Raw genomic sequence first — 25,332 nt, 5'->3', positions numbered from 1 at the left:
TGGCTCCGCAGCAACAATTGTTTTCATTGGAGCTCTGTGATGAGGTGTGGGATTCCGTCTGGCATCACATGGAGTGCATTGTGTGCACCATATTCTGATGTCACGTGACATGAATGGCCAGTAATATAGCTGCTGAGCACGTTTCAGGACCTTATCTGCTGATAGGTGACCGGACACTGGGTTGCCATGCAGCAGCTGTAGGACAGTGTCTTTTAAAGATTCAGGAACAACCAACTGATGCAACACTGACTTTTGGGACGGGTTGAAAGCTTTACGACAGAGTAAGCCATTGTGAAAGGTAAGTCTAGAGTACTCATGCCATAGCACTTTTTCCTGAGGTGGGCATTTTTTCATACGCCAGTAGGGTGGTTTCTGACCCTTAGCTTTCCAGCCAATGACTTCTGACAGTACAGGATCTTTTTGTTGTTCACTTTTGAGATCATCTTCAGGCAGCTCAAGCACAAATGTGGATGAAACAGATAGTGCTGCACACTGCAGTCGTGGATCAGGAAGGTCATTGCATGGAATGTGTTTTTGGTCAGTACTGCAGGGACTATGGTTGGGCGGGCCTGCAGGACCCACGCACCTCTCTTCAGGTTTCAAGGTAGCAGAAGCAGTGCAGACTGTGTCCTGCTCTACGGTTTCACCAGTGACAGGGCGACGTGACAGTGCGTCCGCATTGAGGTGGCGGTGGCCATCTTTATGAATCACAGTCCACTCAAAAGGATCAAGTTCAAGAGCCCAGCGAGCACGGCGACCAGTTCTATCACTGTCAATGGGTATTTTCCGAAGACCCAGGAGGGGCTTGTGATCCGTGACAATAACAAATTGCTGCTTGTAGAGGTAGTGCCGAAAATGTCTAACTGCCCAAACAATGGCCCAGAGTTCTCGATTTTGAATGTATATATTAGGGGTGCAACGATACACAAAATTCACGGTTCGGTTCGATACTTTGGTGTCACGGTTCGATATTTTTTCGATACAAAAAAATGTTCATGCATTTTTAATTTGTCATTTATTAAAATTATAAATATATATTTTAACTCAAAAGTACAGTTTTTAAATTTAACCCTAACCCTTGTGCGTGTTTTTTATTTTGACAGCGAATGCGCACCTGCGGACCACTTATGTGCAGCCCTGGTTATTTAGCTCATCATATTGCAGCCACAGAAATTCTTTTGTCCATGAAACCATAAAGCTGCACTTTCTTTTTGCCTTATAGTCTGATTTGTCATAACTTCTCCGTTTTGTGGTAAGCTTTTCTTTGGCTGTCACTTCTTCACCCTGACCTGTCTTATTTGGCTCAGCAGAACTGAAATGCTTTTACACACACACTCACATAAGCTCAGCGATTCTCTGCGCGATCAACCTCTCACATGTGTAAGCTGCGGGAGATTTCACTTGTCATGTTTGCATAGTAAGCTAACGATTAATAAGACGATGTCAGAGGAATTGGTGCACAAATTATCATCACTCACAGATCAGTGCTGTCGCTCTCTATACACAGTTCGCACGATTGCAAAGTGAAAGCAAAAAAACAAGCGCAAATTCAAACGCGACTTCAATATGTCACATATTGACAGTGGCTCACCGATGCCAATGACATAATTACCCAGCTACATTTCTGAAAGAATGCAAAAGCATTGACATATATTTTTCCTACAATAGCCCGACGGGCAGGGAAGAGAAAGATTTTGGTAGCCCGACTGAAAAAAATCGCTAGCTCCAGGACGTCGGGCTAGCGATATTGCGAGCCCTGTATCTGATTGAGGAATCACTCATCTTTGGAAAAGAGAGTTTATTACAGAGAAATGGCTCTTTCCAAAATAAAAGCTATACTATCCGCTTCTTCTGGGCTATATTCTCAGCAGCATAAGGAGAATCATGTGCTAACAGCTGTCTAAATGACTCGGCTAAAGTTAGTAGCATGCTTGCTTTTTTTTTGTCTGCTTCCACTTGTCTTTGCACTAGGATGATGTCGGCGTAAATGTGCAGTCATATTCGTTGTGTTCCCACTAGTGCTTTCAGGTTAATCTCGTTGAAATGACCTTAACGCCACAACACGGCAAATCTCCGTTAACGAGCTACCGCCGATCGCTCCGTGCATGGGGCTAGACGGCCAACACGTTAACGAGCTAACTGCGCTAACACACTAGTTCACACCAATGTAATTGAGCATTGCATGGCACATCCAACATACTGTTTTACTTTAGTCCATGACTCGCTTACCTTCAGGGTCATACGTCACATGAAAACCAAAATAATTCCAAACGCCAGATCTGAATGAGGTTCAACTTGCCTGTTGCAAGTAGAGCTTAACTTCTGTCTCGCTAGCTTGCCCTGCGCTCTTCCTTCTGACTATGCTGTCTGTGTTGAGCGCTCAGTGGATCTGCGCTCGACAGTGCAGCCTAGGCGGAGTAGTCGAACACAGATTCACTGAGCGCTCAACACAGACAGCATCGTCAGAAGGAAAATTGATAAAATAAATTACAAATGTTGTATTGTTTGATACATATGCGTACCGAACCGAAAGCACTGTATCGAACGGTTCAATATCGATACGAATATCGTTGCACCCCTAAAAAATATATATATATATATATATATATATATATATATATATATATATATATATATACACACACATGCATGCATACATACATACATACAGTGGAGCAAAAAAGTATTTAGTCAGCCACCGATTGTGCAAGTTCCCCCACTTAAAATGATGACAGAGGTCAGTAATTTACACCAGAGGTACACTTCAACTGTGAGAGACAGAATGTGAAAAAAAAATCCATGAATTCACATGGTAGGATTTGTAAAGAATTTATTCGTAAATCAGGGTGGAAAATAAGTATTTGGTCACCTCAAACAAGGAAAATCTCTGGCTCTCACAGACCTGTAACGTCTTCTGTAAGAAGCTTTTCTGTCCCCCACTCGTTACCTGTATGAATGGCACCTGTTTGAACTCATCATCTGTATAAAAGACACCTGTCCACAGCCTCAAACAGTCAGACTCCAAACTCCGCCATGGCCAAGACCAAAGAGCTTTCGAAGGACACCAGGAAAAGTATTGTAGACCTGCACCAGACTGGGAAGAGTGAATCTACAATAGGCAAGCAGCTTGGTGTGAAAAAATCAACTGTGGGAGCAATCATCAGAAAATGGAAGACATACAAGACCACTGATAATCTCCCTCCATCTGGGGCTCCACGCAAGATCTCATCCCGTGGGGTCAAAATGATCATGAGAACGGTGAGCAAAGATCCCAGAACCACACGGGGGGACCTGGTGAATGACCTGCAGAGAGCTGGGACCAAAGTAACAAAGGTCACCATCAGTAACACACTACAACGGCAGGGAATCAAATCCCGCAGTGCCAGACGTGTTCCGCTGCTGAAGCCAGTGCATGTCCAGGCCCGTCTGAAGTTTGCCAGAGAGCACATGGATGATACAGCAGAGGATTGGGAGAATGTCATGTGGTCAGATGAAACCAAAGTAGAACTTTTTGGTATAAACTCAACTCGTCGTGTTTGGAGGAAGAAGAATACTGAGTTGCATCCCAAGAACACCATACCTACTGTGAAGCATGGGGGTGGAAACATCATGCTATGGGGCTGTTTTTCTGCCAAGGGGACAGGACGACTGATCCGTGTTAAGGACAGAATGAATGGGGCCATGTATCGTGAGATTTTGAGCCAAAACCTCCTTCCATCAGTGAGAACTTTGAAGATGAAACGAGGCTGGGTCTTCCAACATGACAATGATCCAAAACACACCGCCCGGGCAACAAAGGAGTGGCTCTGTAAGAAGCATTTGAAAGTCCTGGAGTGGCCTAGCCAGTCTCCAGACCTCAACCCCATAGAAAATCTGTGGCGGGAGTTGAAAGTCCGTGTTGCTCGGCGACAGCCCCAAAACATCACTGCTCTCGAGAAGATCTGCATGGAGGAATGGGCCAAAATACCAGCTACTGTGTGTGCAAACCTGGTAAAGACCTATAGTAAACGTTTGACCTCTGTTATTGCCAACAAAGGTTAAGTTACAAAGTATTGAGTTGTATTTTTGTCATTGACCAAATACTTATTTTCCACCCTGATTTACGAATAAATTCTTTACAAATCCTACCATGTGGATTCATGGATTTTTTTTTTCACATTCTGTCTCTCACAGTTGAAGTGTACCTCTGGTGCAAATTACTGACCTCTGTCATCATTTTAGGTGGGGGAACTTGCACAATCGGTGGCTGACTAAATACTTTTTTGCCCCACTGTATATAACACAGTCTGGCCTCCCTGGTCTAAAAACACAGGAGAAAAGAAGGCTTCCCAAAGTAATCGGCAGCTCACCCCTACTTGCTCCGCACTTCCCACACATGCCGGTTCCCAGGACTTCACTCTTCTGGACAGAGATCTCCGATGTTATTCCCGGGATCTGCTGGAGCCACTCGCCTAGCTTGGGTGTCACCGCACCTAGTGCTCCGATTACCACGGGGACCACTGTTACCTCCACATCCTCTCGAGCTCTTCTCTGAGCCCTTGGTATTTCTCCAGCTTCTCGTATTCCTTCTTCCTGATATTACTGTCATTCGGAACCGCTACATCGATCACTACGGCCGTCTTCTTCTGTTTGTCTACCACCACTATGTCCGGTTGGTTAGCCATCACCATTTTGTCCGTCTGTATCTGGAAGTCTCACAGGATCTTAGCTCGGACATTCTCCACCACCCTTGGGGGCATCTCCCATTTTGACCTCGGGACTTCCAGGTTATACTCGGCACAGATGTTCCTGTACACTATACCGGCCACTTGGTTATGGCGTTCCATGTATGCCTTGCCTGCTAGCATCTTGCACCCTGCTGTTATGTGCTGGATTGTCTCTGGGGCATCTTTACACAGCCTGCACCTGGGGTCTTGTCTGGTGTGATCTTGTGCTCAGAGCTTGTTCTTGTGCTGCCATGATTAGTGCCTCTGTGCTGTCTTTCAGTCCAGCTTTGTCCAGCCACTGGTAGGATTTCTGGATATCAGCCACCTCCTCTATCTGCCGGTGGTACATACCGTGCAGGGGCCTGTCCTTCCATGATGGTTCCTCGTCTCCCTCCTCTTTCTTGGGTTTCTGCTGCCTGAGGTATTCACTGAGCACTCGGTCAGTTGGGGCCATCTTCCCAATGTATTCTTGGATGTTCGTTGTCTCATCCTGGACTGTGGTGCTGACACTCACCAGTCCCCGGCCCCCTTCCTTCCGCTTAGCGTACAGCCTCAGGGGGCTGGACTTGGGGTGAAACCCTCCATGCATGGTAAGGAGCTTTCTTGTCTTTATGTCAGTGGCTTCTATCTCCTCCTTTGGCCAGCCTATTACCCCAGCAGGGTACCTGATCACGGGCAGGGTGTAGGTGTTGATGGCCAGGATCTTGTTCTTACCATTCAGCTGACTCCTCAGGACTTGCCTGACCCTCTGCAGGTACTTGGTGGTTGCAGCTTTTCTAGCGGCCTCTTCATGGTTCCCATTCGCCTGTGGGATCCCCAGGTACTTGTAACTGTCCTCTATGTCTGCAATGTTGCCTTCTGGTAGTTCAGTTCCCTCAGTTCTGACTACCTTCCCTCTCTTTGTTACCATCTGACTACACTTCTCCAGCCCGAACGACATTCCAATGTCATTGCTGTATAGCCTGGTAGTGTGGATCAGTGAATCGATGTCTCGTTCACTCTTGGCATACAGCTTGATGTCATCCATGTACAGGAGGTGGCTGACAACTGCTCCGTTCCGTAGTCGGTATCCGTAGCCAGTCTTGTTAATGATCTCACTGAGGGGGTTCAGGCCTATGCAGAACAGCAGTGGGGACAGAGCATCTCCTCGTTAGATCCCACACTTGATGGTGACTTGTGCTATGGGCTTGGAGTTGGCCTCTAGTGTTGTACGCCACATCCCCATTGAGTTCCTAATGAAGGCTCTTAGGGTCCCATTGATCTTGTACAATTCTAGGCATTCCAGTATCCAGCTGTGGGGCATTGAGTCATAATAATTGTAATCAATCCAGGCAGTGCACAGGTTGGTCAGTCTGGCTGACTGTTCTGTCTACCAGTAGCTGGTGTTTTGCGCCTCTGGTATTCTTGCCAAGTCCTTTCTGTGTCCCGCTCATGTATTGACCCATGTGCCTGTTCATCTTAGCCGATATGATGCCTGACAGGAGCTTCCATGTAGTACTGAGGCAGGTTATTGGTCGGTAGTTGGAGGGGACCGGTCCCTTCTTGGGGTCCTTGGGGATCAGGAACGTCCGACCTTCGGTTAGCCATTCCGGGTGTCCCTCGTTAACTAGCAGCTGGTTCATTTGTGCTGCCAGACGCTCGTGGAGTGCAGTCAGCTTCTTCAGCCAGTAGGCGTGAACCATGTCGGGCCCTGGTGCTGTCCAACTCTTCATACTGGAGACCCTTTCTTGGATATCTGCCACTGTGATGGTTACTGGACCCTGTTCAGGGAGGTCGCTATGGTCTGCCCTCAGATCCACTAGCCACTGAGCATTGCCGTTATAGGTTGCGTCCTTCTCCCATATGCTCTTCCAGTATTGCTCTGTCTCCAGCCTTGGTGGTGCTGTTCTCTTATTATTCCCCAGTCAGACACTACTGACTGGGGAACGAGAAGGCAAACACGAGGACAGAAGTAAACTACACAGAGCATGGGGGTACAGGGACCCAAACCTAAGCAGTAGAACTCTCAATCCAAGGAGAACAGAAGAGCTAGAAGTACAAAGTAAAACCCAAACCACAATCATCCTAAGAAAACAAAAGTACAAAACTCAAAACACTGGCTCACCGACCCAGGACCGTGACAGTGGGAGGTGCTGTCCATGATGAACGTTAGGTTAGACAACATCCTCTCCTCAAAACATCCTCGATGGACTTCAGCGGACAGTCCTGGACAGTCCTGGCCCTTTGGACCAGAGATTAGAGAGATTTGACCTGCAAGGCTACTCAGGTTTCTTCATATCAGGGAAAGTAGGGCAGACACTTGCATGTCAAGGCAGTGAGGCTGGACCAGTCCCCTCACCTACATCGGCTCCAGAACCCTGCATTATCTACTGGATAAGACTCAGAGGATCAGCCAGATATGTCTAGATCTGTCCAGCAGCCTCCTCCTGGTAGGACATTCCCAGATAGACTTAAAGGAAACTCATTTCTGTTTGTATCCATAATCTCATTCTTTCAGTCCTCAGAGCTTGTGACCATATGCATGGGCAGGAACATAGCTCCACCTACAAATCTAAAACATCAGGGCCCGCTCTCTCCTCACCAGGGCAGATCAGCAGAGCATCCACATCACTGCAAACACAGCACTAATCTATCTGTCAATCTCCTGCTCCACTCTCCCCTCCCCTGTGAACTCCCTTAGATACTTAAACACCTCCAAATGGGGGAACTCGTCCGTGACCTGGAGTGAGCACTCCACCCTTTACCAGCTGAGAACCATGGCCTAAAACTTGGAGGTGCTACTTTCACCCACTTGTTGCACATTCAGATTCAAACTGCCCCAGTGAGAGCTGGAGGTCGTGACTCCATGAAGCGCTTTGTCTCTCCAAAGCGTGCTGCACATGCGTGTCTGTTACATGCTTCCTTGATATGGGTTGCGTGACCAGAGAACTCCAGCTCTCTCAGGTACAGTAGATGCAGCTACGTCTCCAACATTCTGATGACTTCTAGTCTGGAAAGTTCCCCATCCAGACGATGAAGGCAGTGATGGCATCTGAGTCTTTCTTCTTTATAAACACTGACAGATACTGTGTGTTGCTTTAATTTAGGACCAGCTGCAACTGAATAAATTCACAATACAGTTAATAAGTCCCATTTATTAAAACTGTAAAGGTGGAATTGTTTGACTGGAGTCCTCTGACACCTAAAAACATTTGTATTTTTAAAGAAGCACCAATCAAAGCAGAAATAGAAAATTGTGTGAAACAGCAACAAACTGACAAATTCATTAAAAATTTAAATGACAGAAAAAAACACATCTGTGAGGTATGACAAAAATCTACCACAGACTTCAGTCAGTATGATGAGGGTTAATAGTGACATAATTATAACCTGTAGAGCTGCTTGAAGACTTTCCAACCATGTTGAATGATGTTGGATGTTTTTGTTCTGATCTGATCAAAATACTGTAACTGAGCTTGTGTCTTTGTTGTCTTATTTGCGTTTCATGAGGTGATACCTGATAATCTCTGCACCAGATCAGTCCTGTTCATCTTCATTAAAGCCTTTCTGGTCTCCTCCACACTCTTGCCTCTGTACATCTCCTCCATCAGCTCCACTACATCCTGTGTGTTTGCTGTTTTCAGTCGGCCCCTTGGCTCGGATGATAGATCTTTCTCCAGTTCAGTGAGTGACTTGAACTCAGCAAAGTCCTCTGGACTCAACTGGTTCAGTGTTTCAATGAGCAGCTTCTTAGTCGTCATAGTTACCACCTGGAAAATGAAGAAATCATATTATACATGAAGGACAGCATGTCTGCTGTTTGTTCATTTGATGGATGGAAACTGACTGCTTTGTATTTCACTAATGACAACATTACTGACATGGACGTTTGTTACTTTTCTATCACCCAAATGAAAACTGTGATTGGACGTGAACGTCAAACATCAGCTTGAACCTTGAGTAAAATTGTGTAATAAAAACATGCAACCCACAGCAGCGTGTGTGTGAGTTTGAGTTCAGCTTGTTGGAAAGGCCCTCCACAACAGTCTCGTTTTCTTTTCTTTTTTTTTGTGTGTGTCCCGTTTGGATCTTTAGCCATCAGAATTGTTGTCTGAAGGCCAAGAAAGATGCCAAGTGGATTTGTTTTACCAAGTGGATCATCGTGGCCTTGCCATATTGGTCCATTTGATTGACCTTTATTATAATTATGTATTTATTTTATTTTCGGTTGCTACAAACGGGACAGACATGACTGGGGGATAGGACAGGGAGAAAGAATGGAAGAAAGAGAGGGAGAGAAAGAAAACCAAAGGGGAGAAGAGACGGTGAGAAGGGGGGAAGAAAGAAAGAAAAACAAACAAAACGCCTGGATCACCTGTATGGAGAAAAAAAAACAGAAGAGAAAGAAAACAAAAAAAAAAAAGAGCAACATAATAAAAACAGCACCATCACAATAAACTAGAAACCACCAACCCCCAACACACAGGGCATCAGCCACCGGCAGGGAGTGTGGTGAGGGGAGATAGGCCTCCGTACTTTGGACGGCCTGAGATGTACCCAGAGAGGTTGGGTCTTATAGACGCAGATGAACAGGTGCATGCGGACACAAACCTGCATTCCCACCCCATATGCACAACCAAATACTCGGCACTCACCCAACGTGTAGACAGACACAAATAGACACTGCACAGACAGTCGCACTCCCCAAACATACTCTATATCCCAGGTCCAGGTACCCCCCGCCCTCAGAGGGGCAAGCCGCACCTAGACCCAGGAGATGTAACCCTTCTCTCTGGGGTGGAGGCAGTCTCGTTTTCAAATGTGCCTCCTTGCGACAATGAATTGCCCACCCCTGGTTTATACAAACTCTTTCAAATTAAAAGCCCTCTAGATTCTCACAGGTGAGAAACACTTTAATTCTCAACAAGGCTTTTATTTATGATAGAAGTAACTTTTAAGTTTAAACTGCAGATGTCTATTATTAAAAGATACCTCCGTTATAAAGCTTTCAAATGTATTAAAATGTTCATATATTTTTGTATCACATGCCATTACATCCTGTCACACACACACACACACACACACACACACACACACACACACACACACACACACACACACGCTAATAAGTAAGCTTGAAAAACAGGAAATGCTATGCAACTGTCTCTTGGTATAAATAAATCTGACTGCAAAGCCTCGGGTGTGAGTATCACTCGATCACTCACCCGTGCACGTAGCTCTATAAAACTCCTTTTGACTGTCTTGTATTCCTTCATCGTATTTAAAAATGTCACACACCACTGACAATTTACTTACATGAAGAAGCCTTTTAAAAACAAGCGTGTCCATGCTGACAGGTGTACACACGGGGACTCACACACACAAACTACACCCTTTTTGGCTCCTACCTCAAAGCACACTGTGCGCTGTCGATCTTACTGCTGCACAATAATGTTTAACATTTAGTATTTACTGTTATATTCACATAGATCATCATGATGTTGTTTATTCTATTGCTCTCGTCTTCTTCTGCTTGTTTTCTTTTTTCTTTCTCAACAGGTGATCCAGGTTAAAATAAAAACTCTTTCTCTCCCTCTCTTTCTTTCATTCTTTCTCCCTGTCCTATCCCCCAGTCATGTCTGTCCCGTCTGTAACAACCAAAAATAAAATAAATACATAATTATAATGAAGGTCAATCAAATGGACAAATATGGCAAGGCCATGATGATCCAACTGGTAAAGTAAAGCATCTTTCTTGGCCTTCAGGCAACAATTCTGATGGCTAAAGATCCAAACGGGACACAAAAAAAAAAAGTCTTTCCTGGAGAAATTTGAGGTTGCAGATGTCACCCATCACTATACTGTACCCCAAAGTGTCCCGAAAACTCAAAAGCTCCGCAGTTTAACATGGCCCGGGTGTGTAGTTGACACTGACCAAATATGAAGGTTATCAAACCCCAAATAGGTGGCGCTACGGAGCCATTTTCCAATGCTCATATGTAAAACCATTAAAATACGAAATTTTTCACCAGACCTGATGCGTGTGCAAAACTTCCTGAGTTTTTGAGTATGTTTAGGCCCTCAAACAGGCCCTTGTTTTGCCTGAATAATAATAATAATAATAATAATAATAATAATAATAATAATAATAATAATAATAATAATAAGAAACAGAGCAGATAGAGGGCCTTCGCACTCCCCTAACAAGGAAGCAGAACTACGAATGTGAACTTCCAGGAGGAAGCAGAACTTAATGCCGCGCTTACCTTCAATACTTCATGTAAAATGTGAACACCAGGAATCACTGCTGATGGAAAATCATTCTTCAGTGTTTGTGAAGCAGCTTAGTGTGAGGCACTGTTCTCCCGCTGCTTTCTCTCACTTTCTGTAAACGCTGAGGCGGAAAAACTTCCGCGTTTCTGCGTCTCTCTCCTCCCAGCTGTCAGCCCGCCTGAATAACGGAGGCGCCTTGATGCGACTGTTGTTCTAATTTTGCGCCATAGAAATAAACCGAGTTGAAATAGATGTTACCGCCTTTCCATCAACGTTACCTTTGGCTCAGGTATGAGTAGAAAGAGTGACGTCGTGTCTCTTTAATCAGTCTCTGCATCTCCAAAGCAACAACGGATACACCGAGTTTAATAAATACTGAATCCGTTAATAATAATAAAAAGTTCCATAATCCAAAGTAAGCATCACATTCACATGCTAACTAGAGCTACTTATGTCTGACTGAACACTCTTAAGCTGTAATTTACCACAGACGGTATAAATCTTTAATACTGTGTGTTTCTGTTATTCACTAAACATCTGTCAACGATCAGGAAGACCTGCAGTCTCCTGGAGAGCCAACAGGGGGCGAAACCAACCCACTGAATTAACAATGGTACAGGGACGAACGCTGGTTTGAGGGCGGAGTCCTTCACTCTGTCGTCAGTGGAAACATTATTGCTGCAGACTCCACATTAACACTGTGAGAAGCATCCAGTTTCAGAGATGCTTCGTCTGTTTCATCGTGTTTAATGTTCAAGATGAGGATGATTTACAGCCTGAATCTACTGAATGAAAGCTGAGTTAGAGTCACACTCACTCTCTTCAACAGTGCAGCTCCATGTTCATCCACAGAGTGTTTCTCTGAGGAGGAAAGACATTTACCATCAACTCTGAGGATTCAAACATCATCACACATCCAAGTAGAATCAGCCTTCAGACGACACAGATGATTTAAAAGAGAAAATCATGTGAAACTAAATAAAATGACATAAGAACCCAACAAAGAAACCCTCCATCCTGTCCAACCAAAGTAACTGGGGGTTCCCAGCTGTGATAATGAGAGAGGGTACACCTGTCCACCTCAGGTTTTAAACAGACAGACAACCTTTCACACCCACATTTAATTTAGAACCAGCAATAAAGCCAACAAGCATGTGTTTGGACTGGAAACCAGAGCACTCTGAGGAAAAGCATGCAGGCACAGGGAGAACATGCAAACTCCACACAGAAAGGTTCCAGCCAACCAGGAGGCTCAAACACACAACCTTCATGCTGTGAGGACACAGTGCTAACCACTGCACCACCATGACACCAGCAACACAAAAACCTGTTGATGACACAGAGTTTACACTCATGCATGTTGGTCTTACCTCTGGATGCTGAGCTGCTCTCTGGTAACTTCTGCACCAGATCAGTTCTGTTCATGTGCATGAAAACTTCTCTGGTCACCTCCACAGACTGATGACCAAGTTCATCCACCATCAGATTCACTACATCTGCTCTGGTTGATGATGGACTCATCCAAATAAAAATTGACTCCAGGAATCTCTTGAACTCCTCGAGCTCAAATCATTCAAAGCTTCCAAAAGCAGTTGTTTCACAGCTGCCACCATTGCCACCTGGAAAAGTCATTCAATTTGCAGGACATTTATTTATTTATCCATTTTATCCAAATAAGCTTTTTTAGAAAGTTCAGTATGATTTCTCATAATCACAAAAAAGCAGAAATTGTGAGAAAAATGACTCAACATGAGAACTGATGATACTTTAGTCCTCTGACTTTCAGCCTGCTGTCTTGTACTGAATCAGAGATGTGACATGACTCACTTTGTGGATCAGTGCAGAGCGTCGTTCATCCACAGAGTGTTTCTCTGAGGAGAAAAGTGCTCAAAGTCACTCACAAGAGACTTACTTACCAACTAACAGTTGTATAATCTTCAACATTACATTTAAAGCTCAACTATGATAGACACTGTTTGTGTTATTCAGTCTCTCAGACTGAAGGAGTCACTTTTTGTCATTTTTTTGTTCCTTGAACACTCATAAATTCTGATTTGGACAACAATCTGTCTTTTCTCTACAATATTTTTATGAAAGACAAAAACTTTACTTATGAGACATCTTAACCACCATAGTTCATTTAACTTATTTCATCTTTGTTGTCTTACTTTTGGGTTCTGGGCTGCAGTCTGACGGCCTCTGAGCCAGATCAGTCCCCTTCATCTCGTTTAAACCCTCCATGGTCTCCTCCACTGACCGCTCACCGTAAGTCAGGACCATGAAAAACACCGTGTCCTGCAGGTCTGTCCTCATGTAGATGATTCTTTGGATGTCTGACTAATGTTTGTAATGAATTTTACGCAGGACTTCCTTGAAAACCTCAAGTTCCCAGTAACTCAGACCAGCCAGGGTTTCCAAAATCAGCTCAATAACAGACGCCAACGTTTCTACCTGAGAAAAAAAAGGTAAATGCGACTTTTCTCCAGGTTTTTTTTCTATCTCATCAACGTCTCATAAATGTTTAGATTACAGCAGACACAGTTACAAGCAAATGATGTAAGTGATAATTACACACCTGATTAACATTTATTCCAACCTGATGAATTTAATCTTTCTGTTTATCTTTTCTACATGTAGGAGTTTTTTAAACTGAACATGTTCAGTGAACGCTGCATCATTTAAATACAGTCATAGGTGATATTACTCACTTTCTGGCTCAGCGCAGCCCAGTATTCATCCACAAAGTTTCTCTGGGAGAAATATTACAATATCATGGTTACCATGAGAAAAGAAAGTGTAGTATCCCCACAGCAGACTCGTCCACAGTTTAATGCTTTTCAGCACAATCTTTATTCATACTTACACTCGGTTGCTGTTACAAACACACACAGCTGCAGCTTTTCAGCCGCCACAACAACAACTCTCAGGATCAGGTACAGATTTTAAAGCTGATGCTGGCAAAGTTAGAAAGGTGCCGGCTGTGAACAACACCTCATCTATCTATTACTTCATTTGTTCTCTTTAGGCTCCACAATGATTGTCTGTCTAGTGTCTGTCGTCCACCTTAAATCCATTCATAACTTATTTAACGTCAGGGTTAATGATCAGAAAACAATTAAGTGTGTAAGGAAAGAATTTAGTCGTTTGTAATCTTAATATTAATGTCTGTGTTTTATTTAACAATATCTATTATTAAACACTTCAGTGAAGAAAATCCTCCTGCCTTCTTTCAGGAAGACAAAAAAACTTCCATTGTTCAGTTTTTGTGACTTGGTTCAAAGATTTTGAATCAACTCTTGATAATTTTTTTTATTAGGGATAATTATTCTCTTACCTTTGAGTCCTGAGCTGCTCTCTGACAGCCTCTGCACCAGATCAGTTCTCTGCATGTCCCTGAAAACATCAATGGTTACCTCCACAGACTGTTGGCCACATGTTTGCACCATCGCGTTCACTATATGTTTTCTGTTTGTACTCGGCGGAAATTGTGGAAGGCCCCTCTGAAAACATGTGAACTGCAGGAACCACATGAACTCCTTGAGACCCTGATCACTCAAATCCTCCCGTGTTTCTAGAAGCAGATCTTTAACAGCTGCCATTGTTGCAACCTGGAAAATTCAAACATTCATAAAGAAAAATTAAATATTAATGTTTCTGTTGCTGTTTTAAATATTAAAACTAATTAAAGACATTTAAATCATGTTTTCTCTAAAAACTTAAAGATAAAAAAGCCAACATTTATAAAGAAAATATATCATTTCCACACTAAGACTTTTTTTTAGCAATTACATTAGGCATTTCTATGATAATGTATGATTTTTCTGATGATCACCTAAACCACAGATACATTTAGTAACGAGGGCCTGAGCATTCACAGTGTGAAGACCTTGCTGTGTATTCACTATTATTATTATTGTCTGTGAAGGTTCCCAGTCATCCAGGTCATCGTAGTCTAAGGAGCTTGGAAAGAAAAGTGTCTGGACTTCTTTAAGTTGCTTGAAGACGTGTCACCTCTCATCCAAGAAGCTTCTTCAGTTCTAGGATCAAATGGTGGAGAGTCCCAGATTTAAACCCAGTGGGAGTTTCCCCCCAAAGACGGACGAAGGACCCCCTGATGATCCTCTACCTAATCACATGAGCCAAGGTTATTGGTGAGGACAATTCAATAATCGCTGATTATTGGTGGGGACATGTCCCTTCCGTCCATGCCAAATCTACGCCCTTGCTCCTTTGACTATCTGGGATAATAAATTTCATATTGCATGCATATATGTCTACCAATTAAATCTGGCCTGAGGTCTGCCATGTTTTAAATTCAGTTATTTCTCTCAGAAATTTGAGATCAAAATTACGACTGTGTTACCTTTATACTGTCACTAGTTAGTGCAAAAAGCTCAATGGGACATAGAAACCTTTAAATTAAATTCCATCACCTGATATATATTCTCAAATAATATCAAAGCTTTGAAAGCTGTTTACGGTCAGAATTTTTTGAAAACTGTAATTGTAAATAAATTCAAACAATTGAGCTTCTCTCTCTGTGTTAAACATAAATATAAACAGCGGCTTGGACAAGGCATAGAAGCCAAACAGGTTCTCCAAAACCTGTGTTTGAAGTCTGGGTCTGCTGCTCTAAAAAATTAATATACATAAAGCAAAATGTGTCAAATTAACCAACATGTTAGCTGTAGGGACTGCTGCTGCAGCACCGTCAACAGCAGTACCAGGATAGTAACAAGACCTCACACTCACAGTAGGCGGCTGTTGATAGCACCATCCATGGAGAAGTGCAACTGATAAGAAACCAACAACAACTTCACTAGCCTAATTAAAAAAATGGTTTCAATATCAGTGATCAAAACAAAATTAAATATATACATACTATATATATGTGCATAATATTATATCTTATTTCATTTGTTTGTTTCACTCAGAAAAGCAAAGAACATGTAATCAGTTATGGGGCAACGCATTTCAAAGATGCACAGGTCTCAGTAAAAGAGATATGTGAACAAATGAAGACTGAAGCCGTCGTACTCGACCAGAACAGGGTGCAAACCAGAAAAGAGGCTGATATTGATGGAAATGCGCTGCCTACCGAGATGGAGAGCCTTCCCGAATTCCCCAAAGCAATGATAACTTCATTGTATCCACAGAACGGAGTTCCAAGCTCGAGTGAATAAATAACTACTTGATATCTTCAGTGGCACAGGAGACGAGTGGACATCATATTTCTTGCAATGATGCAATAAATGACTTTGCCTCTAGAAAAACTAGAAAACAGGTTCAAAGAAGAGGGAGGAGAAAAGTAGAGTTATGTTTGATTCCTAAACCGTGTTTGATATCTTGTTTTGGGAAGCTCAGGTAGATATTATTGGCTCATCATTCAAACCCTTTTTACTGCAGACAGGCACAGTGCAATACTCATTACACTAGAATTTAAAATCTGACATTTTACTTGATGCCAGAGGAGAGTCCTGAGGGTCGTTTTACATTTAAAAAATGCAAATTTAAAAATATGTACAGTTTGAATATAGATACAGTCACCTATATAACAAATTCAAATCAGCTGCAACAAAAGGCTAATACACACATTAATGAATCAGTAATTAAGGCCAGTGACATCATGTAAATGATCCTGATTTCATTTTAGGTACTTTAGGTGAAGTCTGATGCTCAAAGCTTTGCAGATTAATTACAAAGTAAGTTGATTGAGGAGGATCGTGACTTTAAAGTGTTTAAATATTTGTTTAGCCAGTTGGAAAAAAGTAGACAACATTGTTTAAACTCGGATGCAGACATCGTACACTGCGTTTATGTCACTATATTTATTTATTCATTTCAAAGGTCAATTTATAAAATTTAATTATTCACTAAAACGAATTCTTCGAGTTTAATTCTGGTTTATTTTTAAGGACAATAAATGTTTGCTATATATGTTTTACTTTATAGAAGATAATGAAATCTGAAAATAAATTTATGACAGTTTGAGTCATGGATAAAAACATGGCTGATGACATCGTCAGTTCATCTTTAAATGATACAATTTACATTTTTAATATAAAAAATTTTAAATATCCAAAGTGTTTCATGTAAAATGGATCAATTAAAGGAGAGTCACTGAGGAGCAAAGGCACCACATAGCAGAACAATTTTCCACAAAGAAAAGACATCTCGACCTTTTTAATGTAAACATGTTATGTTCAGGTAGATCGTGTACGTTTGGTCTAAAAATGTGTTTTTTTCCCAACACATTTACTTCTTTGAAAGGTCTTCAACGAGAAATTTCTCATTTGCCAAAAGGCTTTCATAGAAGATGTCTTTGCAGGCTGCACTGGCTTTCAGGGGACCACTGTAGAGCTCCCTCATCCTGTCCTGAGAGGTAGGCAGAGCTCTAATTTTGTCATATTGTTCTTGGTCGATAACTTCTTTGTCTTGGAGCTCATCCAAAATGGGTGGGATGTTGCTCACTCTCTGGATCAGCTGGACTCTGTGTTTATCCACAAAATGCTTTCCTGGAGAAAAAAGGAAAGAAATGACAATAAAAGTTTACAGTTGTTTATCATGTGAAAATTTTATTCACTTTATTCTCAGCTTTCATAACAAAATGCTTTAAAAAATCACACTTATTTCATAATTAAAATTAATTAAATGTTAAAAATAGAACATAAATGATGTCTTTCACTTTTTTCATCCAGACATTGAAACATTATTGTGTTTCCTGAATTTCCAAGAGTTAAGTTAATGTTGCAGTTTCCTCTTTTATTACAGAGAATCTAATGAGCTGGTTTCGCTCGCTGCTGGATGCTTCATTCACATCTTTTAGCCGACTTTCAGAGGGTACTTCACGTGATCTTGGTTGTCAGCCATGGGGGGTCCAGGTTTTTTTAGACAGACAGACCCATCATGATGAGCCGCCACCGATTTTTGTCTCAGCCCAGACCTGTCCTGGGTTTTTAGCAGCAGCACTCCTGACTTTGGGAATGGTTGCTTTAGTTGTTGTTTTTGGATTGTGCAGAACAGACTGTGGTGCTCATGGTCAAGGTTACATCAAGGGCAGCAAACACCAAATTAAATTTAAGGTAATGATACTGAATTCCACCTTAACAGCAGCTTCATTCTTCGTACTAAAGAACACTGAGGCAATCGTTGATTCAGTGCCATATAAATAAAATTGAACTGATTGAATTGGAAATCAGCCATCACAGCTCATGGAACATCTGCTTATAAGCCTGCTGAGTTCAGTTGGCTAAATCCACAAATAGTAGCAGCGTCGGTCAGCTGATCATAACCTTTACACAGAAGCCACCTGTGCTCACAAGAAAAATTATTATGATTTATTTTTAAGTGATTTCTGTCCTCATGCTGCAGCACCACAGCCGAACTTAGGGTTTAGTGATGTGTCATTCACAAACGAGCCGACACAAAGAGCTCATTCTTTGTAGCAAATGACAAAAGCCGACTCTTCAGCCTCAACCACTCAGCCCTGCTGAGAATCCATGCAACCAGCAGCTTTGGTGGGCACACCGTGTGACCAATGGCATGCAGGGACAGATAAGGATCAGACAGTTATGTGAATAAAGGAAGATGGCGAACAGTGTTACGGACCAGGTACTCAGAGCACCACAGAAAAGTGAAGAAACAAGCAAAAATGGAAAAGGAGCAGCATCTGGCTGCATTTCATTGATTTTGGAGACCAAACAGCTGAGTGCAGACTCTTTAAAATCAGGAGCTGGCTAAAATGATACTTCTTTTTAGACTGCAGGAACACCACAAAGCACGTCACCAAAGTCTCAAAGACTTATTTTCATTTCTGTGCCTCACAGTGCACACATCTTTTTTTCATTACTCTTGACCTCAGGCTAAGTTATAGTTTGAGTCAGGATCAGTTACAGGGAGAGGACTTCATGCTGCACCTACCGTCTGCCATTGTACATCCACCAGATGCTGCAGCTGGAACAAGCAGAGGGGAAAAACTATTGATTAATACTGATGATGATGTTTTACACTGATAGAATATAAACAACTTCCTTCTGTCCACAGGATGAAGGGCTGCTCAGATTTAAAACTGTGCACCTTATTTGTTTCCAGTTGGTTGGAAACAATAAACGATGGGCTGATGCACCAGAAAACATTAAAACCAACTAAATCATGGCTCTTCTTTAGGTTATTAATATTTGGCTCCACTGGACATACATAGATAAGCTCATTTCAGGATTAGGTTATCTTATCTTTTCTTTATTTTATTCGATCTATTGCTAATAAAACATTGCTAATAAAAACAGCACGCTGCCCTAGTAACCAATGTGCTGATTACAACTGTCTACTGTTTTACGGCTTTTTTCTGTTGTTTTTGTATTTTGGGACAATAAAGACGAGTTTCCACTCTTGAAGTTCTATAGTCAAAGCACACGGCTCAATAATTTAGACTAAATTTTAAGCTCATACTACGTCATTTTGATAAACAATACGGAACTCACCGTCACTGGAACCACGTTTTGAGGACTGTCCACCTGTAGCGTTCTCTGCGGAAATGAGGAAGACACAGAGTTTGATGTGTGATGAATGTGTGATGGTGCTAAGAGCAGTAATATTAAAATACCATACATGGGTGTAATGTTACAGGCATTAAAGAACTATTGGAGGTTAAACGCAGTGACCCTCACAGCCGTCACGTATAATGGCTTCAGCTCCACATTTATACAGAAGAATGAAGCAGCTCCATCAGCACATTATATATGATTGTTATTACACAAGAAGTCAAGACTTTCATTTGTAATGTGAAACTGGAGCTGTGGAGCTGAACCTCTTAGCCGCGGAGACCTACGCTTTTTAATTTCATTTTTATTATTTAGCTTTCTCTCTCTCATAAACCTGCACCTTATTCCACAACATTTTTCTTCATCCGAGGTCTTTAATCCTGTCAAACCGCACGACATCTGCAGTCAGAGGCAGTGAAAATGATCAATCAGCGGAAGCAACATCTGGAACACTGTGGAATCACACTGGGGACAAATATAAGCTGAAACACCGTCGTGGAAATATGTTGTAGGCAACTCGCACAAATTCGCCAAACTGCGTTTTAAAACTGTGATTTGGGAACAAAATGTTCTCGGACGGTGTAAGGATCAGTGACTCTGTTAGCTGTTATAAACGGGGACTGGGGGGTAAAATCGAGAGGCTCTGAAGAAGAAAGTGAAACTGAAAGAAGAGCAAAGACGAGCGGGAAGTTTTTTGTTTATTTTGTTTTTTAAACATTTTTGCTTCCGTTTTAAACTTTATTTGTTGTACAGATGTGCGGATACGTCAGCGGTCCTTCCAGTAGTTGCTCATTATTAGGCGATCAGCCGTTAGGTTTCGCTCCGTACGATACAATAATCTAACACTCAGTCTTCAAACCCTGACACCGAGCTAGCGCAGCGGTTTGTGTCGGGTTTAAAATATGAAACTAATCGCAGATTCTTACCTCTGCGCTGCTGTCGATTCGTTTCAGGATCTCCAGAACCACCGAAGCGCCTCCTCCGCGGTAAAGTCTGTGACCTGCAGCCGGCTTTTCCCTACTTCCTCTTTTTTAACATTACGCGCGCCTTTTTCACGTTTTCTCTGCAGTCCAGAAGCAGATGATTTCAGACCATATGTTGTGCCAGAGTGATTCATTCAGTGTTTCGTTTTTTAGGTTCTTTGGGTGAAGTTTGATGCTCAAATCTTCACAGATTAAGTTGATTAAGGAGTTGAAAGTGTTTGTTTAGCCACTTTGAAAAAAGTCCTGTAACTTCCTAAGACCCGAGCGCTTGATTGGGACGTGATGAATGTGAAAACAAAGAATTATCTTTTTACCTAATTTTGCTCTACAATGGCCTGATATTCACATATGAGCACATTCGTTTTAGATTTCGATAGAACAGTGGCAGTATAACGTCCCCGTAAGTGGATATCAGGCCCTTGTAGAGCAAAATTTAGTAGTGTGGTCGAGACAACCCAAAATGGGATGTCCGCGTATGTGGACAACAAATGCAAAACATCATTTAAAATCTTGTGCAGAAATTGTTCTGTGTTTTACATCATATTTTTTGAATGAATATTCTGATTTTCTGCCTCCCCCGTCCCTCCATAATGTACACTGCATTATTATTTGAATAAATCATTTGATAAAAATGAAGATTTTATTTCAAAGATTAAATTATAAAACGTTTTAATTAATCATCAAAATGAACAAGAAAAACATGACTTTAATTTTGGTTTATTTTTTTTAAAGGACAGTAAATCGTTGTCACTATGTTTCAAGTTACAATAAGATGATGACATTGAAAAAGAGATTAATGAGGCTTTGGATGATTTATGGATAAAACTCATTCACAGCTTCACGGCCCCAGATGATTCATAGTAATGCGAAAGGTACCCCTCTGCGTCCTTATGAACGCTCAGGATTCTTAATTGAAGCACTCCCCTTTTTATTCTCTTCGCGGCCCTAACCCTAGCATTAACCATCACCTTACATTTATCAATTTCAACCCGCTCTCACGCCTGGGAACGAGCAACATAGCGACGATTTGTCACATATATGTTACGTTTTGGGATGAAACGTGTTTGGATAAAAACATGGCTGATGACATCGCTGATTCATTTTTAACATATATAACATTTACATTTTTTAATATAAAACTTTCAAATATCCATAGTTTTTCCTGTAAAATGGATCAATTAAAGGAGCCACCGAGGAGCAAATGCAACACATAGAACAGTTTTTACAAAAATGTAAGTGTAAAATAAAACCCCCACAAAGAAAAGGCATCTAAACCTTTGTAATGTAATCATGTTATGTTCTGGTAGATATTGGTAGATCTATATTTGGTCTAAAAACTGTTTTTTCAACACATTTAATCCTTTTCACTGAGCTCTTTAACGAGAAATTTCTCATTTTTCAAAAGGATGTCATAGAAGATCTTTTTGCAGGCTGCAGTTTGCAGGGGACCAATGTAGAGCTCCCTCATCTTCTCCTGAGTGGTAGACAGAGCTCTAATTCTGGTATAAGTTCCTTGGTCGATAACTTCTTTGTCTAGGAGCTCATCCAAAATGGGTGCGATGTTGCTCACTCTGTTGGTCAGCTGGACTCTGTGTTTGTCCACAAAGTGCTTGTCTGGAGAAAGAAAAGGAAAGAAATTAAAAAAAAAGTTAAGGGTTGTTTATCATCTGAAGTTTTTATTCACTTTATTCTCAGCTTTCATAACAAAATGCTTTAAAAAAATCACATTTATTTCATAATTAAAATTCATTAAATGTTAAAAACACATTCGTTCCTTTTGGTCGACTATTTAAAAAGAACATAAATGACCTCTTTCCTTTTTTCATCCAGACATTTAAAGATTATTGTATCTAGTTAATGTTGCAGTCTTCTCTTTTATTATCAGGAAATGAGGAGCTGCATGAGAGTGCATCTGCTTGGCAGTTTCAAGGCCTCGGGCACAAAGGTGAGAAGTAACGAAGTACAAATACAAATGTATTTTACCCGAGTCTTATTTTTTCTGACTACTTTTTACTTTTACTCCCTGCCTTTATAAACAAATATCTGTACTTTCTACTTCTTACATTTTCTAAACCGGCTCGTTGCTTTAACGCATTTTAGTCGAGTTATTATTTCGTCACTGCGAGCCTCCAAACATCCAAACGATTTAAACCTGAAGAGAAACACATGGTAGGCGGTCCTGTTCGATTATCATTCACCAGAGGATGGTGATCTCATGGTAATCTATGGGGCCTTATAAGGCTCACTGGCCTTAGATTTGATGGTGGGCTGAAGGTTTCAAACTTTGATCCTCGTGCTTCTCTTTCAGCTAATCTAATTAATGCTATTTAAACATATGTTAGGGTGTAGGAACACAACAAAGCACATGTCAACAAAATATGAAACACTTAATTTCTGTGAATCCAGCGGACATGTTTTTGTTTTTTACGCTTGACCATGTCCGAAGTTTTAGTTTGACTCAGGATCAGTTACAGGCGAGGTCTTCACCTACCGCCTGCGGTTTTACTTCCACCAGCTGCTCCAGCTGACGCACTCGAGGCTGGAACAAGCAGAGATCTAGTGTAAGAGCATTTTATTCTTTTGTTTGTGTTGTTGCACATTTTAACACTCAGTTAAATAAAAACTGATGCACGAGGAAAATAACTGGTTAGATACTCAAGGAAATAAAAACGGGACTATAATGTTCTGGGGAGACGACAAATCATTCAGAATTAATTAATGGTGTGTAGAGGCGGGAGGAGCGATCCAGTAAGTCGCCCCCCTTTTACGCACAATTTGATCTGCCACCAATAATCAGAATGGGAGGGGCAGACAAAGCGTCCACGCTCCATGTTTCCCGTGAAAACAGGACAAAATGTCGACGCTTGGAAGAGAAGAGAAGACACATGGACACATTTCGCATTTGACGTCAAGGAAAGTACGAGCACAGAAAACCTTTACAGACTTTAATCAACCGAATTAGCTTTAGAATTAGTCTGCGATAATCTTCCGATATTTAGTCAACTAAAGCTAAAAGAATTTAGACAAAAATTATGATTAAAACTAAATCAAACGTAGCACTGGTCTATACTGTGAAATGTCGGTAAAGAAGAAAGGAAAACAGCAAATCAGCCTCGTCCCGTCGAGGCTGATTTGAAAGGTGAAGCAGCGCAGAAACTCACCGTCAGTGGGAGCAGGTTTCGAGGAATTTCCACCTGTAGCTTCCTCTGCAAAAATGAAGACACAGTGTTAGAGTCCGTGACGGTGTTTCAGTGGATCACACAGAGACGAACAGTAATATTAAAATATCATACATGGGTGTAATGTTACAGGCTTTGAAGAACAAGTGATCCTCACGTACTATGGCTTCAGTTCCACATTTATACAGAGGAATGACGTATCCCTCAGCTCCATCAGAGCTATCAGGACATTTTATAAGATTATTATTACTCAAGAAGTCGAAGTCCAGACTTATCGTGGGACTGGGAAATCGCATCTGTGCGCATGCGCCAAGCGCATGGCGCCAGTGCCTGATCAACGTCAAAGAGGTCTGCCATTTCCATGCTCTGGCAGCCGATAAATGCGGAACTTATACCAGCATTATCTCCCCATTCTGGCTAGCGTTAACGACATCAACACAGTCTCACGATGAAAATAGGTCGCAGTCCTTCTGTACGGGTGTAGGTTCTGCACAACGTTTCCTCGTACACATTTCTAATTGTTACACGCGAACGGCGCATAAAGTAGCTGCTCTAATTAGGCCCGGTCGCGCCCGCTGACTTCACTTTTAATCTGCAGATCGGGAGTAAAACGGGCTCGGACACGTATGGAAGAGTGACTCTGTTCGCTGTTATTAAATAAACGCTGAAAAACAATCGAGAGGCTCTGGTCAGATAAGAAAAATGAAAGTGAAAATGCAGCATCCGAACACTCAGCCATCATTAAACCCTGACCTCCGTCTGTGCAGGTTTTAGGCTGCAGAATCACAGTCGTTGATCTTACCGAGTTCTTTCGCCTCTTCGCTGCAGCCGATCTGTTTCAGGATCTCGAGAGTCACCCTCAGAGCCCCCTCCTCAGTAAAAATAGACACCAGCGCGTCTGTGACCTGCAGACGGCTTTTGTCCTCCACCCTGTTGCGTTTTACGCGCGGCGGTTCTCTGCGGTCCAGAAGCTGGTGGCAGAACTTCTCATAGTTCCCCTTTCCCAAGTCCTCCAGAGTGTCTGCCACAGCGGATTTGATAGTTTTGGCCATTATTCACCGAGATCCAAAACTGCACCTCTGATTGTAACCGCTGTTGCTTTCCGGTGTGGTGCCAGAGTAGCTATGTAAAGCTGCTTTAAGCAATTTGGAACTGTAAGAGAGAAAAAAACGGTGCATTCAAATGCCTTCGGAAACAGAAGTACTCTTTATAATAGCTCAGTCTGTTTCACAGCTTTTACAGATTATTTCACAGTGTAGTGATTTCACAGGCCTAACAATTCTGTGATGTATCTCAGGGCAGATATTTCAATTATTTGTATTTATTTTGTTATTGTCACATTGCTTCGGAGCAACACTAGCAGTGTAAGTGCAAAACTAACATAATTATGATTAATAATATATCAGTAACATCATTTAACCCTTTACATGGGCAACAACCACAGTCATGAGCCTGGGAACGGACACTTTTATCTAAGCTTAAGCTACAAACTCAGTCTTCTTTAACTGCACCACCACAAGCCCAAAACAGATTCGGCCTTTCTAAAGTAACATAAGGAAACCTGTGATGTCTGTCAGCATGGAACAAACGGGAGAAGCCCACTAACCGCAGGTCCTCACAGGCTCACTGGATGGGTCACAGTGTAACAAGCACAGTTACAGTTATGCAATTC

At 41.9% G+C, this 25,332-nt stretch overlaps 2 protein-coding genes across 9 annotated transcripts in view; both read right to left on the bottom strand.

Annotated features, from left to right (window-relative positions):
* LOC147319752 (uncharacterized) overlaps positions 1 to 11,638 on the bottom strand; it is a 39,958-nt gene extending 28,320 nt beyond the window's left edge. The window contains exons 1-2 of one of the 3 annotated variants that reach the window (XM_086312514.1): positions 10,952 to 11,638; positions 8,203 to 8,455 (exon numbers count right to left, since the gene is read on the bottom strand). In XM_086312514.1, coding sequence (XP_086168640.1) covers positions 8,203 to 8,446 — 244 coding nt within the window. In that variant the 5' untranslated portion in view covers positions 8,447 to 8,455; positions 10,952 to 11,638. The remainder of the gene's footprint in view (positions 1 to 8,202; positions 8,456 to 10,951) is intronic. The other 2 variants (XM_086312513.1, XM_086312512.1) reach the window with 2 other exon arrangements.
* Positions 11,639 to 16,774: 5,136 nt separating this feature from the next.
* LOC147319751 (apoptosis-associated speck-like protein containing a CARD) lies at positions 16,775 to 24,825 on the bottom strand. 6 transcript variants are annotated; one of them, XM_086312498.1, is made up of 5 exons: positions 24,463 to 24,825; positions 23,643 to 23,687; positions 22,988 to 22,999; positions 18,879 to 18,905; positions 16,791 to 17,473 (listed from the first exon to the last, which is right to left on the bottom strand). In XM_086312498.1, the coding sequence occupies exons 1-5, from the start codon at positions 24,710 to 24,712 to the stop codon at positions 17,214 to 17,216; spliced, it is 594 nt and encodes a 197-aa protein (XP_086168624.1). In that variant the 5' UTR covers positions 24,713 to 24,825; the 3' UTR covers positions 16,791 to 17,213. The 6 variants fall into 6 exon arrangements, with proteins under 6 accessions (XP_086168622.1, XP_086168623.1, XP_086168624.1 ...); XM_086312496.1 differs by lacking the exons at positions 22,988 to 22,999; positions 23,643 to 23,687; positions 24,463 to 24,825 and adding exons at positions 19,439 to 19,483; positions 20,425 to 20,685 and having other exon boundaries at positions 16,775 to 17,473; positions 18,879 to 18,911; XM_086312499.1 differs by lacking the exon at positions 18,879 to 18,905 and having other exon boundaries at positions 16,793 to 17,473; positions 22,973 to 23,020.
* Positions 24,826 to 25,332: the final 507 nt, after the last annotated feature.

Source organism: Aulonocara sp. 'chitande type north' Nkhata Bay, linkage group LG11 (assembly GCF_057382095.1).
Source record: "Aulonocara sp. 'chitande type north' Nkhata Bay isolate Kocher_YH1m ecotype deep benthic linkage group LG11, A_spYH_male_GT1.1, whole genome shotgun sequence".
NCBI classification, from domain to species: domain Eukaryota; kingdom Metazoa; phylum Chordata; class Actinopteri; order Cichliformes; family Cichlidae; genus Aulonocara; species Aulonocara sp. 'chitande type north' Nkhata Bay.
The sequence above is the reverse complement of the archived record's forward strand: the minus strand, read 5'-3'. Positions and strand labels throughout refer to the sequence as shown.

Bases quoted from the DNA above. Each gene is read 5' to 3' on its own strand.
- LOC147319751 (XM_086312499.1), bottom strand. From the start codon at position 24,712: ATGGCCAAAACTATCAAATCCGCTGTGGCAGACACTCTGGAGGACTTG. The intron at 23,688-24,462 runs GTAAGATCAACG...TCATTTTTGCAG, and splicing joins CGAAGAGGCGAAAGAACTCG to AGGAAGCTACAGGTGGAAAT. The intron at 23,021-23,642 runs GTGAGTTTCTGC...TGCTTGTTCCAG, and splicing joins GAAACCTGCTCCCACTGACG to CCTCGAGTGCGTCAGCTGGA.